At 34.7% G+C, this 19,475-nt stretch overlaps 1 protein-coding gene across 1 annotated transcript; it reads left to right on the top strand.

The window, feature by feature from the left end:
- Nucleotides 1–10,303: 10,303 nt before the first annotated feature.
- Nucleotides 10,304–17,288, top strand: LOC140836149 (uncharacterized). Its single transcript, XM_073201560.1, has 2 exons — nt 10,304–10,536; nt 16,656–17,288. Exons 1-2 carry the CDS (start codon nt 10,375–10,377, stop codon nt 17,235–17,237), a joined length of 744 nt encoding a protein of 247 aa, XP_073057661.1. The 5' UTR covers nt 10,304–10,374; the 3' UTR covers nt 17,238–17,288.
- Nucleotides 17,289–19,475: the final 2,187 nt, after the last annotated feature.

The following is a 19,475-nucleotide window of genomic DNA, read 5'->3' as shown; positions in this document are numbered from 1 at the left end:
GCGTCCAACGAGGGTACACGGACCCGGACACGAACCCTGGCACGGGGTCCGTGTCTTCGTTTCTTCTTGAGTGTCCTTTTTGCGAGCTGACACGGACCCCCAAACGAACCAGAGCACGGGGTCCGTGCCTTTGTTTTCTTCTCAGTGTCAAGTCTGCACACACACACGGACTCCCACACGGACCAGGGCACGGGGTCCGTGCCTCCCCTTTTCTTCACGACACATTTCACCGCATGGACACGGACCCGGAGCCGGATCTGGGCACGGGGTCCGTGTGTTTTTTATTTTGGGAAAAATTTTATAGTATGCTTTGAGTTTTGATGTCATGGTTTAGTTCAATGATTTACAAGGTCGAGTCATGTGAATGTTAGAGCGTCCTAAGGAATTGAATGAGCTCGTAAGTAAGCTTGATATTTACATCTAAGTTATGAAAGTTAAGCATGTGAATTCATGTTAATATGTGCAGCAACGTCCCCAATTGAAGTCCAACGAATCCCTCAACACCAAGTAAGTATGTTTAACGTGCAAGAAAACATTTTAAGTTTTTGAGATATGCTAAATGTCTTGTAACCAAATTATATTTAGGATTGGAAAGCGTTAAATTATGAATGGGGACCAATTTTTCCCGTTAAATTATGAATAGGTTTAGATCGAGATTGGAAAACGTTAAATCATGAACGTTGACCAATCAGCCCGTTAAATTATGAACGGGGATCTAATGTATATGGCAGTGGATACGTCCCTGTCATCCCAGTATTGTGGTTTAATCTGATCAGGCGAATTATGCTATGGGTCACTTGCTTTGAAAGATGCCTTTACGTAAAATGGTGAAGTTATGTATTTTCAAGTATGTTCAAGTATGCAAGCATGTTTAGGAAAAGTTTATGGCACGTCTAAGTATTTATGTACGTATGTTCAAGTTTTATCATGCAAGTTAAAGTTTAAAGTATGTATGTCCTATTTTAAAGTTGCATGTGATCTTATTATGTAGTACATGTTACTTCCAGTTTATACGTGTTTAGTCTTTAGACTCACTAGACTTGATCGATGCAGGTGATGATGTTTATGAGGAGACTAACGGTGGGGACCGAGGAGCAGGCTTGGGCTGAGCGGGAGGCTAACCTGAGGACCGTCATGTTTTACGTGTTATGCAAACATTTAGTACTCTTGTCAAACTTCAACTTTCAAATCTTTTGTTGCAACAACTCTTGAAACGTACAGATTACTTCTTTTATCGAATTTTGAATGTTCACGTTTATTTAATAAAATTTTTAATTTTTATGCAAATTTTAAGTAGTAAAAAGTACGGTACGTTACATAGCATATACATTCACAGCATTCAAGGCTATACATTAATATAACAAGCACAAACACATATCGTTGTAATATTCGATATTATAGAGATCGGTTGTGCTAAATAGTTTCAGATCAGTTGAGAATTTTTATACCGTATTGAAACTAAGAATTTCAGTTTGGAATTGTTATGTCCAAAACTGAACGAGGTTTGTAAAAGTCTTGTATTGATCAAAGTCTTTTAGTGAATTTCTTATATTCTAGATAGAAGGGGTGACGTGGGAGTGATTGAAATCTCCAAACATCCATAAATCTCGTGTCTCTTATTTCAAGTTTTATTCTATCTGTCAGTTTATTTCCGAACTTTCATTAGTTAACTGATTGACATTGACGTAACAAGATTCTCGATCTCAGTTTATCACTAAACTGACTCATTATTTGAAAAGGTGGTAATATTATCAATTATTTGTTCAACACCCTTTTTCTACACACTCTTTCACCTACCAACCGATCCTATCAAGTGGTATCAGAGCAGTTGAATCTTGTTCCTGAATATTCCTACCTACAAAATCTGATTACCATGTCTTCCTTCAACAAAATTTCTATCAAGAGGAGAGTTCGATGACTGGATGATTAGAATGCAGGCTCATCTAGCTGCACAAGATGATGACATGTGGTATGTCATTATTGACGGACCCATGAGAATACTGAAAGCAAATACTGTTGTTGCCATAACTGATGGCGCACCACACCGTAGTGAGAAGCCAAGAGAAGAATGAACAGCAGAGGACAAAAGAAAAGCCTACTTGGACAATGCGCCTAAAGATATATTGTACAAAACGCTGGATAAAATCACTTTCACCAAAATAAAGATGTGCAAGACTGCAAAAAAATTCTGAGAGAAGTGGACTCAGCTCTGCGAAAGCAAACCAAAGAGAATAAACTTTCAGTTTTTGTTCAAAAATTAGATAATATTAAAATGAAGATTGGAGAATCTATGCATGAATATGATGAGAGAATCAGTGGCATAATAAACGAATTGAATGCACTTGGAAAGGTGTATTCAAATAAGAAGTAGCGCTGAAAGTAGTCAGAGGTCTTCCCAATGAATGGGATGTTAAGACAATGGCTATGAGAGAATCAAAGGACCTGAATAAGGTCTAATTATATGATCTATTTGCTGATCTAAAGGCCTATGAATTCGAGTTGCAAACGAGAGAATGAGATTCTTCCACACCAGCAGCTGCAACAACTCTTAGTGCTGTCAAACTTGAACCAACTGTTTCAGTTGAGAAAACAACTAATCAGTTAAGTAATGACGCAATGTCATTATTTCAAAAAATTTGAAAGATTCATGAGAAAAAATCAAGGCTCTTTTTGAAGACAATATCATAGGAATAACACCAAGGAAAAACTAAATGCTTGCTACAACTGTGGAAAAACTGGACACTTCATTGCTGACTTTTCTAAGCCAAAGAATGATAGTCGAGTGTCAGCTGAAAAGGGAAAGAAATCACATGAGCACGGGAGAAGAACCAAAGATGGTAAGAAATCATTCAGAAAGAAACACAAAGTTTTTCTAGCTTAATAAAGTAAATCCAAATGGGCTGAATCTAACAGTGATGAATCAGAACCTGAGATCTTGTATAGCTCCAGCGATGGTGAGGAATTCAAGTGTCTTATGGCTGATGACACAGAACTAGAATCAACCAGTGAACAGGTATTCGATTTTAGTTCAGCTGACTTTACTCGTGGTGAACTTATTTCCACATTGCATGACATGATCAACGAGTATCATAAGCTTGCCCTCACAGTTGAGAAGGCCAAAGCAAAACAACCTGATCCCAATGACGATAAAACTGAAACTGGTAAATCAGTTGAACTGTTTAGTCTTAAATGAGAGATTGCTGAGCTGGATGCTGAAAGAAGCAAGAATCAATCTATGATTCAGCAGTTAACGCTTGAGATTTCAAAGTAAACTGAGCTTATTCAGGCATGGAATAAATCATCAGTTGCACTAGCTGAAATGCAAGACATGCAAAAATCAGTTACTGATAAAACTTGTTTAGGCTTAGCAATCATGATAAAACTTCTACCAGTGATACTCAGCCAAAACTGAACATGGGCAAAGGGAAATATATTCACTTTGTTAAATCAGTTGTGGTACAAAAACAACTTGAGCCGAGTAGACCAGTTGAACAGCCTATTGAAAAAAAGAACAATGATAAAAGGTATGTAATTGGTTATAGCCCTAAAAATTCAACTGATTCACGTAGCTGGCCACCTAAAAGGTTCAACAATAAACACTTGATTTCTCCAAATGTCTATTCCAATTACCATAACTGTAAACTAATTTAGAAAAGATATCGGCTGAACAACCAGTTGAACAAGGGTAAAGCACATATTGCCTCGTATGCACACAACACACCAAGCACACACAAGCCGGGAAAAACTATTTGGAACACAGCAACTGTAAAGTCAGTCGGACTGATCCAAGTCTGGGTCCTAAAGGACTAATCAGTTTAGGACCCAAATAGATATGGGTACCAAAATTATTCATTGAGTGTAATTGCAGGTGACATGTACAAACAAAGAATCAATATGGTATCTTGACAGTGGATGCTCGCAGCATATGACAGGGAATGCAAATTTGCTATCCCAACTGATCAAATACACTGGTCTAAAAATCAGTTTTGGAAACAACTCTAAAGATAAAACTGTGGGTAAGGGTAATCTTATCAATAGTAACTTTACGATTAAAGATGTTTTACTAGTTGAGAATTTGAAGTATAACTTGATTAGCAATTAGTCAGTTATGCGACAACAATTTCTCAGTTCACTTCAACATACACACCTGCACAGTTAGAGACTCAACTGATGAGATCATTTTAACTTAAAATCGTTGCGAAAATACTTACAAAGTCAGTTGGACTGATCAACATAATGCACCAGTTTGTTTTATAGCTTCAAAATCTTCTAAGAACTAGTTATGGCATAAAAGGTTGAACCAGCTAAACTTTAAGTCTATTGCTTATCTGAGTAACCATGATATTATAAGTGGTTTGCCCAAAATAGATTTTTCAAAGTATAAATTTGTTCAGCATGCCAGTTTGGTAAGCAAGTAAGATCTTCATTTAAAAATAAGGAGAGTAAATCATCCTCCTGATGCTTAAAACTGCTGCATATGGAACTTTTTGGTCCTATACCAATCATGAGTTTAGGGGGAATGAAATACACCTTGGTGATTGTTGATAACTTTTCAAAATTTACTTGGGTTATCTTTCTAAAATCTAATGACCAAACTGCAGCACAACTGATTAAACTTTTCAAAAGATTCTTAAATGAAAAATCAGTTGGTATTTTGATAGAATAAGGTCTTATCGAGGGACTGAATTCATCATTCTAAATCTTTCACAATTTTTAGAAAATACATGGATCAAGCATGAGCTCTCAGCAGCTAGAACACCTCAGAAAAAATGGTGTAGCTGAGGGAAGAAATCAAAACCCTAAAGAATCTGCAAGAACAATACTTGCTGATTCTGGTATTTCTCAGAGGTTTTTGGCATAAGCATTAATGTAAGGTCCGAAATTAAGACGACGTAATCCAACGGCATGCAAATCTAGGAATTCTGAAAAATGGTTAATTAAATTATTTTAACTGCTTATTTGATTATGTGATATGCATGCTTATATGTTAAATATGATTTTTATTTTCATCATGCATAAAACTGTATTTCTAAGGATTATTCAAGCGACGATCGAGGAACGGGGACCGAAGGCTGAATAACGAAAAATGTTTTTATTAAATAATTATTTTTGATTATTTAAAATAAGATTGTGGGTTTTTCTTATTTTTTTAAAATAAGGGGTTTTGAGGTGAGTTTATACGCCGGTACGTAATTTTTATCGGTGTTGAGTTTTCAACAAAAATGCGAACTTTTTGGCAACCCGGCTAATTAATCCACAACTTAATTAAAGGAAAACTTTGTTATTATTTTATTTAATCCTAATTAAAGCTAATGGGCTTGAATTTTGTGGCTTAATGGGCCTAAAGCCTACTTAGGGATTTAATTACTATATAAAGTGTAATTTGATCATATAACCCTACACTTAAAAACCTACAAGAATCGGCCACCTAGAGTTTTAAAGCTGAAAACACTCCCCCACCCCTTACAACACAACACACACGGCACCACACCATATTTTGGAGAGAAAAATCGAAGGGCCTCAAGAAGATCAAGCCAAATTTCAAGTCCCGTTCTTCGTCGTCAACGGATAATCGTGCGTTTAGAACGCAAAGGCACGCCTATTCTTTCCTTCTAAAACCATCATCACACCATATTATTCTTTTATGCATGAATATTATGAAAAACAAGTGACAATTATGGTTATTTTCGTTTTAGCATCTAACATGAATTTTCAAGCGTGTTTCTCAATCCAAATTGTTGTTTATTATGATGAGTAGGGGCTGCCATGACTAGGGATTGTAAGGGGATAGTTTTACATGGTTTTAGAGTCATAAGACACCACAAAAACGCTGTACACGGAAATAGAAACATGTTGGACCCAGCTTCACTTCTTGTGTCTAGGTGATCGGCTTTTGGGAATTTAAGGCTGGGGCTTGGTGCGATGGGTTCCAGGGGATGGCTAGGGTCCTGAGAGAGTCTAGGGAAGAGTCCTAGCCAAGCTAGGACTCATACCAAAGGGATGGGAGGAGTCCTTGACAGCAAGGACTCCTACCCGAGAATCATGCTTGGGGGCAGAGGCTTGTCTCGCTTCGTGCGAGCTTGGGGCGCGGTCCAGGGGGCCAGGGCAGGGTTGAGTCATGTCCTTAGGGTCCTTAGTAAGTGCATGTCACGTTGGTTCAGGGGCTGGTGGTGTGGGAAGAGTCCTAGTACCAAGAACAAGAGTCCTAGTCTAGGTGCAACTCTCGGCCAGCACATGCATCATGTATGGGGCTCACGTTTTTGTTGTTGCGGACGGGTTCTTGGTAAACTTAGAGTCCAGTAGGGTACTTTGGCATGTTGGGCAAGTTTTGGCTCGATATGGTTCGGGGCTAACTCGTGAAAATCGAGAGTTGGCTCGGGGTCGAAGTTTAGGGGTCAAATAGGGTTTTTAAAAGAAAGAAAATTGGAGAAAGGCTCACGGGAGTCGAGTCGTGGTCCATAAGGGCTAAATAATATAAAAGGACTAAATTTAGAATTTAAGAATTTTATATTAAAGTTTGGTATTTTTCGGGATTAAAACACCGTTAAAACAATTAAGAAAAGATAATTGAAAAAGTCTCAGTTTTAAGCCAAATAAAATTACGAAAAAATTCACGTAAGCTTAAATAACTATTTGGGACATGTTATAGTCAATTAAATTAAGAAAATGTCGAAAACGGGAAATTTTACGTCCAGGGGTAAAACGGTCTTTTTACACCTAGAAATTAGTAAACGTCATGGCAGTGCCCTGAATGCTGTTTTATGTGATAATATGGTTATTTGAAATGTTTAAGATTTTCATGATGTTGATTTTAAAAACGTTTATGTTTTTTTTTATGATTTTTATATGTTAAAACGTTTATTTTAATGTTCATGGATTTTATGGATTAATCTTTGACATTTAAAAGATATGTTGCATGCTTGGTTTCGAAAAGATAAAACGATATGTATATACATGATTTTTATTAAGTGATGATAACATGTTGAAGGATGTGAAGAGATTGTGACTACTGAATATGTTGGAAATATCGTGAGGGTTATGGTCCCAGTGGGAGCCCGACGATCGTGTTTCCTTGGATACGGATACGAATATGTAATACGAATACAAATATGTGATACGAATACGAATATGTTAATACGTTGGGCAAGGCCTAGTTGACGGGTGAGAGTGTCGCTGGTGTCCCCGCCACCCAGTACTGTGGTTACATGTAGATGGATCCATCGCCCATTAAGATTAAGAATACGAGTCACAATCACGATCTGAATTCAACAAACACGAACATGAATATGAATACGAATATGAATATGAATATGAATATGTTTATGTTTTTAGGAAAATGTTTTTATGCATCATGAAAATGTTTACGAAAATGTTTAAGTTTAAGTTTATGCATCTTCATGAAAATGATATTTTAAGTACAAGTATTTTTCACTGTTATATGTTAACTGTATTACGTATTACTTGTTATCAAAGATAGGATGTGTTGAGTCTTTAGACTCACTAGGTGTGTTGATGCAGGTGACATTAATAATTATGATGTTGGAGGTCTTGACGAGTGACTTGCTGGACTGTCGGTGCACACAACCCGAGGACCAGCGCTTCTATTTCCGCATTTAAGTTTATGATTTTAAGTTAAAGATTTTTACGACATTTTATTTATGTTTGAGAGATTTTGAGAGGTTTAGTATGAGCTACACTTTTCAACATTTATTGCTTTTTAGGTTTGGTAAATCATTTGACGAATTCGTTTTATGACTATTTCACTTGATTTTTAAATGCTAGTCGGTCGACGTTTTATCTCAAATGGCAAAATATTTTATAAAAATATTTTCATATGGTAAATGTACATGGCCAAGAGTTGAGTGTTTGGAAAAAAAATTTCAAGTACTTTTAAAGCAATAAAAAAAAAAGGACAGGACGTTTCAATTAAACACTGCATGTTACACTCAGAACAGATCGATGGTTAATAAAAATCATTTGAAAACTCCATATAAGATCTGGCATGGACGTAAAAGTGTGGTTTCTTATTTCAAAATATTCGGCTGCAGATGTTTTATTCTCGATAATGGCTAAAATCATTTAAAAGCTTTTGATACTAAATCTACAGAGGGAATATTTTTTGGTTATTCATCAGTTAGTAAAGCTTATAGAGTATTTAACAAATGCACTTTGAATGTCGAAGAGTCAATTCATGTGGCATTTGATGAATCTGTACTAACTGATAAGCCAACTGATCCAGTTGAGCTAGTTCATCGTTTTACAGATATAAGTTTGGAGGATGATAGTGAAGAAGAAAATCACATCAATCAAAATATCCTTCAAACATCAGAACCACAAGTGCTGGATCAATCAGTTGAACAAGAAATTGTTCCTGATAATTAGTTGGTAGAGCAAAATGATAATATTCCAATACCAACTGAAGCATCAGCAACTGAAAATGAAGAGAACATTTAGTTGCCAACTGAACCAGTTGCTGAGATCGATGCAAAAAATGCTGAATACAGATGGAGAAATCTCATCCACCAGAATTGGTGACAGGTAACCCATCTGATCTGGTAAGAACTCGAAATCAAATGATTAATTTATTTATTCATTCCGCTTTTGTTTCCCAACTGGAACTGGAGAAAACTGATGAAGCTCTTGCTGATCCAAACTGGATAAATGCTATGCAAGAAAAGCTAAATCAGTTTACCCATAACAACGTCTAGAACTTAGTTCCAAGACCAATTTCTAAAAGTGCTATAGGTGCGAAATGGGTGTACAGAAACAAACTGAACAAAGAAGGTTCAATTGTGCGCAATAAAGTGAGGCTTGTAGCACAAGGATATAGGCAAGAAGAAGGAATAGATTAAGACAAGACATATGCACCAGTTATAAGACTGGAAACAATCAGAATATTCCTTGTTTATGCCTCATTCAAAAATATTAAAGTCTACCAAATGGACGTAAAAAGTGCAATGGTCAGTTGCAGGAAGAAATATATGTTGAACAAGCACCAGGTTTTGTTAATCACTCTCTTCCTGATCATGTTTATTATTTGAAAAAATCTCTATATGTTCTTAAACAAGCTCCAAGAGCTTAGTATGAAACACTTTCAAAATTCCTAACTGATCATGATTTTACTCTTAGATCAGTTGATAAGACTTTGTTTAAATTTTCCAAAAAAAATCATATTTTTATATGTGCAAATATATGTTGATGATATTATTTTTGAGTCATTTAAACCATAAATTATCCTAGGGTTTAGAGGAGACATAATGATTGTGTAGGAGACAATAGATAGACAACATATGTTCGATGACAAGGTGGATGTGACATTTATTATAATTATATTGCATTTACCTTTTCACTATACTTGCATATTTATTTTTTTATTGTATTATGGTGTGTGTGTCTGTCCATGTGTGTGTGTATAAATTATTGTTGAAGTTTTTAAACCGCCATCCACGAATTGAGACATTTATGTATTATTAGACTCCATATTATTTATATTTTTTTGAATATATATTTTATTATAGTTTTATACATGCATCGAAAATTCGTCACATCTATTGCATCACACGTGATTGACTAAATATATTTATGTTATTCGAATTTGAATATAATTGGAAAATAAATTGACTGTTTGTTTATTTTTTGACATTAAATATCACAAAAACTTTTGTGATTCGGTCTCACTAGCTAATTTTGTAACACGGATCTCCTATTTGGGTCACCAATTAAAAATTAAAAAACATTACTTATTATTGTAAATATGAATATGATTGATTTGTCTCACGGATAAAGAAATGTGAGATCGTCTCATAAGAGATCAACTAAATGAATTTATAGGATTGTATAAATGGTAGAAGATTTAGATATTATGATAGACGCATAAATAAAAGTATCAAAATATTATTAGTTCGAGAAAAACATTTTTAGATAGTATCAAGATAAAAACTTCAGTAATCCTTTTGATTTATTCAATCGTATAGTATATCTTATTTGTAAGAATGTATGTGCTAAAGAATTGTGACATCTTCAACAGATAATGGCAAAAACTCGTATTTTGGGAGACGGATATCTTATTTAGGTCATCCATAAAAACGTATAATTTTTTATGCTAAAAGTATTACTTTTTATTGTGAATATCGATAAGGTTGACCCGTCTCACAGATAAAGATTCGTGAGACCGTCTCACGCGATATTTACTCCAACTCTAATTAGAAATTCTTATATAATAGTACGTATCTTTGTTTACTACGAAATAGCAGGATAAAGTCTCATATGCCAACCAAAGTTTCAGCGAACAAAAACTAGGGTTTTTCAAAATTTCCTGTAATGATCTGAATTCTAATTATTTAGTTATTTAATTTTAACCATAGCTAAATATATATGGAGGAAAAAATTCTTGATTATGTTTTGATGCCATTGGAGTTGATCGTGATGGTGGCTTATCACATTTGGCTACTCCGTGAGATAATCAACCGCCCCACCACCACCGTCATCGGCGTTAACGCCATCTACCGCCGCGTCTGGGTTCAAGCAATGATGGAGGTTAGTTTTTGTTTTTTTAATATCAGTTTCCCATAAAATCTTGTATTTCATGTTCCATTTTTTCGAAAAATATATAAAATTATGTGCCATGAAATAAATTTATCTTAGAAAATTTGCTTATTCTTCTCTTCTTTTTGTGTTTATCAGCATGCAATCCGTAGAAATCGAATCATCCCAATCTTGTCTTCGTTTCGCGTATAGAAAAGACAAGTGTACAAATTCACTGGACTCATTCACACAACTAACCACCATCTTTTTCGTTCAGATTTGATGTTTGAAAAATGTGTTTCTGGGATTTTTCTTGTCCCGATCAATGTCGAGGATAATATTCACCTAATAAAATTGTTGTTCCGACCCGAAATAATATTATTAATATGTTATTCGCCAAAATTCATACAGAAAATGACTAAATCATTTAAAAAGGAATTGCTCATAGATAAAAAAAAAAATAAAAAAAAAATTAGGGCATAAATTAAATTATAAATAAGTCATCCCAATAAATAAATGAAATTTTTTTATTCTAACCTATGGTAAAGATATATTTTAAAAAGGTCTTATCTATTAAATATTATATAATATGGCATTTAAAATTTTAAAAATCATAAAATACCCTTCATTTACTAACTATCTCATTTAATTATAACTTATATATATATATATAATTAAATATTTATTGATTTGCGCATATTTTGATGTTCATATTGGTTTCATAGCATCATTAATCTCTTTTTTATTCTAGTTAATGTTGGTTGTGCTCGTATGGTTTTCTCGCAATACCTAATTTTATGGCCCTATGGTGCAAGCAAGACGCTCGATTTTTTTGTTTTCACATAGACATATTGGTTTCGTATTTGGATTATCTGTTGTGGCTGAAAACATAGCATCTAATACTTTACATTTTTTACACGAGATGATAAGTTGATCATCTGATTGACCTCACACAATATCAGATAAATTTGAAAAATTGTCACAGTGTCAGATAAATTTGAAAATTGTCAGATGTCCATCAGATGATCAACTGACTATCTCGTATAAAAAGTTCACAGCTCCAGATGCTATGTCTTCAACCGCAACAGAGGATCCAAATCAATTTGTTTCTCCGCAATACTTCTTGCGCTCCTAGATAGTGAGTCCTGGGTATGAATTGAAAAGATTTAGCTGGACCTGTCCGATCCACCCTTGAAAGATCACGTCCTCTCCTCAAGTGATCCATAGCTTTCCAAAATATATAGATCGATTGGGGCGGAGCCAATCGAGGCGGGTGTCCCCGTAATTTTTTTAATTTTATTGATTGTGGGCCCAAAATAATTATAGTTTTCACTTTCTTCCCTAATTTTATTGATATTATCTCACCCTAAAAGTTTTTTAATTTTTTTTTTTTGCCCAACTCCATTTTCTAGTTCCGTCCCTATAGATAGCGACCATAGATTTCAATTTCAATTTCAATCCACTCAAATCTTTTCTCCTTTCTCTATAATCATATTATCGTCAGTTTTCGAGTAATAAAAGCCAAGACTGGACTTTAAAAAATGTAAAATCATAGTTTTTCTTTTTTATGAAATCAAAATTCAAATTTGAAATTCGAACATGTTAGTTGATTTGTTTAACATTAAAGTAAAATATTAAATTTGTGTGTATAAGATTTTAGGTTATCAGATTTTAGGTGTTGTGTACAGATGTTGTAACACATATCCATAACATGCAACAGAATAAACTAGAAAATGGTATGAAACTAGAAAAACAATCTTTCTTAATAGGTCAAGGAAGTAAAGTGTATCCCAAACAACCAATTATCAAAATACATATGCATTATTTGTATTGACGAAAACCTGGAGACGCACGTTGCTGTTCGATCAATACTTTGCACGAGTGTTACCTGCGAGTGTCTTCAACACCTTACAGCAACACAATAAAACCATCGTGAGTTAATCACACGAAATCTTCACTTCTTCAATTTCTCTGCACGCCTTGACAATCAACACCAAAAGTTATGCACACTTCTCTCTCTGTTTTGTACAACTACTGCTCCACAGTTCTCACTTAACTTTTTCCCCTTTTGCTAGATTTCATTCCTTGTCCTCTTTTAGCTAGACTTGATTCCTTGCATAGAGTCCTACACAATTAGGAAATTAAGAATTTCATTAGTAAAAAAATCTTTTCAATAAAAATATAATATCTAGAGAAGTTATCATTAGCCTCAATAAAACTATCAATATTATAGAGCAAGAAAAAGTATATGAAGAAAACTTACTTAGTTTAGAAAGATATAAATTCTATCACTATAAAAAAAAGGTAAAACGATAGCTTTCAGAAAACCATTGTAATTGGTAGTGTTGTTGAAAGTGCGCTCAACGACAAATGTTTTAAACTATTGTCGTAGCTATCATATTGCGACGATTTTTGAAATACCATCACTAATTAGCAACGGTTTATACATAATCCATCGCTAATTTTTTAAGTAAAATAAAAAAAACATTACTTTTATAATTAAATAAATCTACCAAAAAAACTTACAATCTGACTAAGCTAATAATATTCATGATCTTATTCATGATTTTAACTAACACTTAGAAATTTACCAAGAATTGAAGCGAAAAGACTTGCCCTAAATCGAAACTAAAATTGTCTAAGAGAGAAAAATTTATCGTAGATGTAGACGGTGTGGAGGAAAATAGACCAAAAACGCGAGTATTTATAGATAATTAGCGACGATTTTTGATAAAACTGTCGCTATTAGCGATGGAATAGCGACGGTTGTTTATTAAACCGTTGATATTAGTGATGGTTAACCAAAACCGTCGCTATTAGCAACGATTTTTTAATTAAATCGTCGTTAATTAAGCAAAAAACCTTCGTTATCAGCGACGGTTTTTGTTTAAACCATAGCTATTTTAAATCGCGACGATTCTAAAATATTCTCCAAGTGCGTCGCTAATTAACAACAGTTCGCTAAAACCATTGTCGTTTCTCCAAAAAACACGCTAATCTACAACGATGTTATAAGACCGTTGTCATTTGTCCAAAAAAACAGCTAAAATACAACGGCCCCAAAAAATAAGGCTATAAAACTGTTGTCTTTTAGTGTTTTTTTGGGGTTGTTTAAAAAAATGCTCAATAACAACGGTTTTCACTAAAACCGTTGTTAAAAAGTAAAAGACAACGGTTTTTTATAAAACCGTTGTCTTTTTAAGTGTTGCGTATTCAGTATTTTCTTGAAGTGTATATTTAATGGCAAAAATTTGTGTGAGATGGTCTTACGGGTCGTATTTTGTGAGACGGATTTCTTATTTGGGTCATTGACCGACGAATTCGGTTGGGAATAACTCTAGCAAACGGACTAGGTCAAGTTATAGTAAATGGACGACAAGTCCAAGTATCGATCCCACAGAGACTATTATTTAAGTACTAAGATTTAAATTATTCTATTTAATCTAGTCGAACAATAACAAGTGATTTGATGATAATTTAAACTAGTTAAATTAAATTAAATTAAATTATGCTAAATTAATAACTAAGATCGAATTTGCAGAACATGTTGAAACTTGGGAAATTTCAAATTCAACAAAATGACCGGGAACACACAACGGTCCAAACTTTGATTATTGTCACGCATTGGAATTAATTAACCACATATTATTGATGTCCCGATAAAATTCTCTAATTTAACTATAAATCTATTTCTAGAATTTATAATCCTATTTTCATTTAATAGTCCAATTATTTCTAATTGAATTTAATTTAACAAAAACACATTATTCAACGATAGAATCATAGTCGTCGACTAAAATCGCACCTTGAAACCGAATACTATTTCTAGCCGATTTAACCATGTGTTGATTAATATTTTTGAAGCTAAATTCAATCTATTTTCTTTTGAGTCAAGATCAAACGACAGACATGCAAATAATTGGCTAAATTAAAAGCACGAAAATTACGCAAACATTAATCAATAACATGAAATTAATTCATTATAAATCAAATAATCCAGTGAATGAACAAGATCAAAAGTTTGTCTCTCTCGTGGTCCTGATCACAAGAAAAATTACTCCATAAATTCTAAATTAGAATAAAATCTAATATTCGAATTCATGAATGAAAATAAGAAAACAAGAGAGGAGAAAATCTCAGCGATAGTGCGCAAATCTTGCGGGTGAAGTGCGGTTTTCTCTCATTTCTCCCAAGTCGCCGCCGTCTTCTCTGCAATTCTCTCCAAGTATATTAAACGTTCAAAAGTCCTCTCCTATCTTTGGTCCCTCTCTTTTATCTTATATTTTTGAGCTTTATTTGATATCTTCTCCTGCAAACAAATCTTCGCCAAATCTCATGTTGATATGAAAGGCACGGACCCCGTGTAGACATCCGTGTACGGGTCCGTGTACACTCTGTAAAACTCTATCCGGAAAACACTGGACACGGATCCCGTGTAGGGGTCCGGATACAGGTCCGTGTAGGCTCTGTGATTTTCATTCTCGGATGATAATGGACACGGACCCCGGGTACAGGTCCGGAATGGGGTCCGGATGTGCTTTGTGCTATTCCCTATTTATCCGGGTGTTTCTGACATGTAATTGTGCAACTTGACTTTCTTTCACTTTCGTTGGCTTTAATCATCTTTTGGTCAAACCTGCAAATAGTAATAATAAAACGAATAAAGTGCAAAACTCGGAATAAAATCGCTAGATAAGAACAAATACGAAAAAATAAAATCCTTAAAATGCTATATAATTCGTGCTTATCAATTCCCCGACACTTAACCTTTGTTCGTCCTCGAACAAATCAGATATGAAATAAAGATGAGACATATCTTAGATTCAGAACTTAAATAACACAATCAAAACTTCTCAATTTGTCAAATTCTATCACCCCCGGTCAAAAGATCATGCTTTGAATATCACAAGATTCGTTTTCATCGTACTTTAAGATTTAAACATTAGCTAGTAAAGATCAACAGAATGAAATGTGTGTAGTGTGCAAGTCAGAACTCATATTCATCAACAGCTACTTGGTTTCAGGATAACTTAAATTCATTTATTCCTGAAACGTCACATATGCTTGACTTTCATACCCCTCTCTACTAAATGTTGAACGATCGTGACTTGGTTAATAAGTCTTTTCAAGCTTATAACGTAAGGCCAATGATCACGGCTACAATAAAAGAAATGAGAATCAAAAGTGAGAGAAAATAAACATATTCCTGCAGCGCATTCATTCAACTTTTAACTTGCCACCAATCATTACGGACCTCGTGTACAAGTCCGGAATGGGGTCCGGATGTGCTCTTTGTGCTATTCCTTATTTTTCCGGGTGTTTCTGACATGGCATTGTGCAGCTTGACTTTCTTTCCCTTTCGTTGGCTTTAATTATCTTTTAGTCAAACCTGCAAACATCAATAATAAAACGAATAAAGCGCAAAACTCGGAATAAAATTGGCAGGTAAGCACGACTACGACAAAATAAAATCCCTAAAACGCCATATAATTCGTGCTTATCAGTCATCCATGAAAAATTATTACTTTTTATGCTAAGAGTATTAATTTTTATTGTGAATATCGGTAAGGTTGATCCGTCTTATAGATAAAGATTCGTGAGATCGTCTCACAAGAGACCCGTTCATATTTAATTATATCAATATCATCATAAGGAAGGAAATTATTACAGAATATTAAGAATAAAATATTCTTTTCAGACAAATTTCGGAGTTTTATCGCTAAAAACAAAGACAGCTCGAAATATTTGTTGTTTCATTGGACTATGAAGTTTGTAGTGTCACTACATTGAAGTTTTACTGGCTGAGGTCTATAATGTTTCACAGATAAACAGTACAACTCTTGCTTTCATTATCTTTTGCTTTTATACTTTGTGTTCTGCTACCCAAAAAATACGTATATTTTTTCATGTAACAGAGAGTTTTTAAATGCCAAAAACAAAGACAAAGCTCAAAATATTTGCTGGTTAGTAGGTATTGGAAGTTTGTAGTGCTGTATTTTTCTACTCGAATGATGCGTATATATTTTTTTTATCATTGGATAAATTGTTCGTGATTCTTTCTAAAATCTAAAATCACATCCAGATCACAGCTGCATGCATTAGTTTAAAATTGAATTATGTTTTTATGACAGGATCCATCCAAGAACGGGATTCTAGCAGTGCAGACGCTTCGAAACAACATAATGGCATCGACCCTTTTGGCGTCCACGGCCATTATGCTAAGCTCCCTAATCACCGTCCTGATGACCGGCAGCAGTGCCTACAACCCTGCAGCAACACGGGTGGTTTACGGTGACCGTGGAGAACCCGAGTTTACCTTAAAGTTTTCCTCGATATTGGTGTGTTTTTTGGTGGCATTCTTGTTGAATGTGCAGTCAATTAGGTACTACAGCCATGCAGGCATACTCATCAACGTCCGGATGAGCCGAAATATTGATAATAATAACTGTAGTGATTGTGCTACGGCTGAGTACGTGGGATGCTTTGTGAATAGGGGCAGTTATTTTTGGTCATTGGGTTTGCGAGCATTTTACTTCTCATTCCCTCTATTCTTGTGGATCTTAGGCTCCATTCCGATGTTCTTGTGCTGCGTGGTGCTGGTTTTCTTGCTCTATTTTCTTGACGTGACGTTCGGTTTAGGATGTGTAGTTTCTGCTGCTCCAAAAGAAGAGATTGCATGTGTGGACGAGAGTTCGAATTTTCATAATATGTAACTTTTGGGATGGTTTTAATTTTTTTTTATTTTCGTTCGCCCAAAACTTGGTACTTATTTGATCGGAGTAGTTATATTTTTCATCCCTTGTACTTGTTGGATCTCAGTTTTTTCGTGCCTAAACGCAGCGGAAATTTTAAAAATTTTAGATCTTCACATTCAAGATATATTTGTTTGAATACTCGTATGGTTTTAAAGAACAAACATACATAGGATATTTACTCATATACTTTTAATGAATTTTCACTTAGCTCCAACTACGTCGGTATAAACGAACGTAGTTCTTATTGTAAATACCACGTTTATTCTTCTAATCTCCTTTCTTCAATCTTCGAATCAGGTCCACGACCGAATTACTTGTTCCTCTTCTAACTTGCACTAAATAATTAGAAGGATTTTTTTAGATTAATTAAACAAGAGGAGGCCGAAATTAGGAGAGGAGGGGAATTTTTGAAATCCTTGGTTTGGAGGCTAAGGTTTCAAAAATTGTGAATGAATTAATTATAACCCTAAACCTAATACACTTATATATAAGCTTAGGGCATTTTAAATAAATTAAATATTTAATGGGCTTAATCAATTAATTACTCTAGTCCAAGTAGTTTAATTAACTAATTAATCATTTTAAAGCCCAATTAAGAACCTTAATAATTTGTATGGTGTCTTGTACTTCTACAAGCCCATAATACATACACCCATTACATTTAATTTAATTTTTTTTATAAATTCAACATTTGAATTTAATATTTAAATTATAAACTCAACTCCTTGAATTTATCACCTCCAAAATTTAATATTTAATAAACTCAACTTTTGAGTTTAATAATCAAATTCTCAAATTTTATAAATTCAACTCCTTGAATTTATTCTCTCCAAATTTCATAAATTCAACTTCTTGAATTTACTATCTCGTAAATTCAACTCCTTGAATTTATTTTCTCAAAATTTAATTATCATAAATTCAACTACTTGAATTTACTATATCATAATATAAATTCAACTCCTTGAATTTATTCTCTCAACGTTTTATATAAATTCAACCCCTTGAATTTATTATCTCAACGAGGACAAAATAATCCAGTACTTGTGTGACCTTCAATGGTTTAGGGATACATCTATCTGTGGGTTCACAACTCCTTGTGATTCAGGACATAATCCTTTGTTCAGGCTTACCCTTATTTGCCTCATTCTATGTATCAATAATGATCACAATTGATCATGAGAATGTCAGAAATCATATTTCTGATTTAACCAATCGAACCATGGTAAGAGCGTCTAGTAGCATCGCCCCATGATTCCCTAGGTATAACTGATAGTGCCTGCAAGAACTAGTCGATTATGATTAACGTGCAGTATGGTCATATATCCCGATCGAATCTGCAACCATTGGTTCATCGATGGTTGCATATCAATTCGATAACTATGTCATAAATATAAATAGTGGCATCGCATGTACTATTTGAGAACTCCTTCTCCAATGTACATCTCATACTCTAGCCAAAGATTACACGCACTATTATTTAATCAGATCACATAAAATATCTACACCCGTAGGTGAGCGGTGAATCTCCGACTACAATGCACTGGCTTCTATATGTGTCGCAACTAAATCCAACCTTGCCACCTGATGACTCTCCTGGAGCCGGTAAACGAGTCAAAGCACATCCCTAGCATATAGAGCATGTGAGGGCTGGGGCCGAAGAGGGTGGAGGGTGATCGCCGGTGCCATGAGGTTGCACGGACAATGAACGGCTCCTGACAGGCTTCTAGGTGGAGGGAACATTAATGAACCGATCCCACACAGTAATGAGGGGGATTCCAAGACTGTTCAATGTAATGACTGTACAGTTGAAGAGGGCTTAAAAGATTTGATATTTACTACTCATATTAAGAAGGTGCATCTTCTTTTCGGTAGCTCATCACATAAGAACTCCAAAATTAAGCGTACTTGACTTAGGGCAATTTCGGGATGGGTGATATCATGGGAAGTTTCTTAGGGTGCATGTGAGCAGAGACGGATTTATTCTAGGGCTGTACTGGGCTGTAGCCCAACCCACTTTTTTTTAGCGACGGTTTTTCAGCAACCGTCGCTAATATTTGCGACGGTTTTAGTAAAACCGTCGCCGATTTGGATCGGCGACGGTTTTAATTCAAACAGTCGCTATTAGCGACTGTTTTTTGAAAAACCGTTGCTAATAGCGACGGTTATTTCAAAAACCGTCGTACATCAATGTCTTAG

This window comes from Primulina eburnea, chromosome 7, assembly GCF_022965805.1.
Source record: "Primulina eburnea isolate SZY01 chromosome 7, ASM2296580v1, whole genome shotgun sequence".
Taxonomy (NCBI): domain Eukaryota; kingdom Viridiplantae; phylum Streptophyta; class Magnoliopsida; order Lamiales; family Gesneriaceae; genus Primulina; species Primulina eburnea.
The sequence above is the reverse complement of the archived record's forward strand: the minus strand, read 5'-3'. Positions and strand labels throughout refer to the sequence as shown.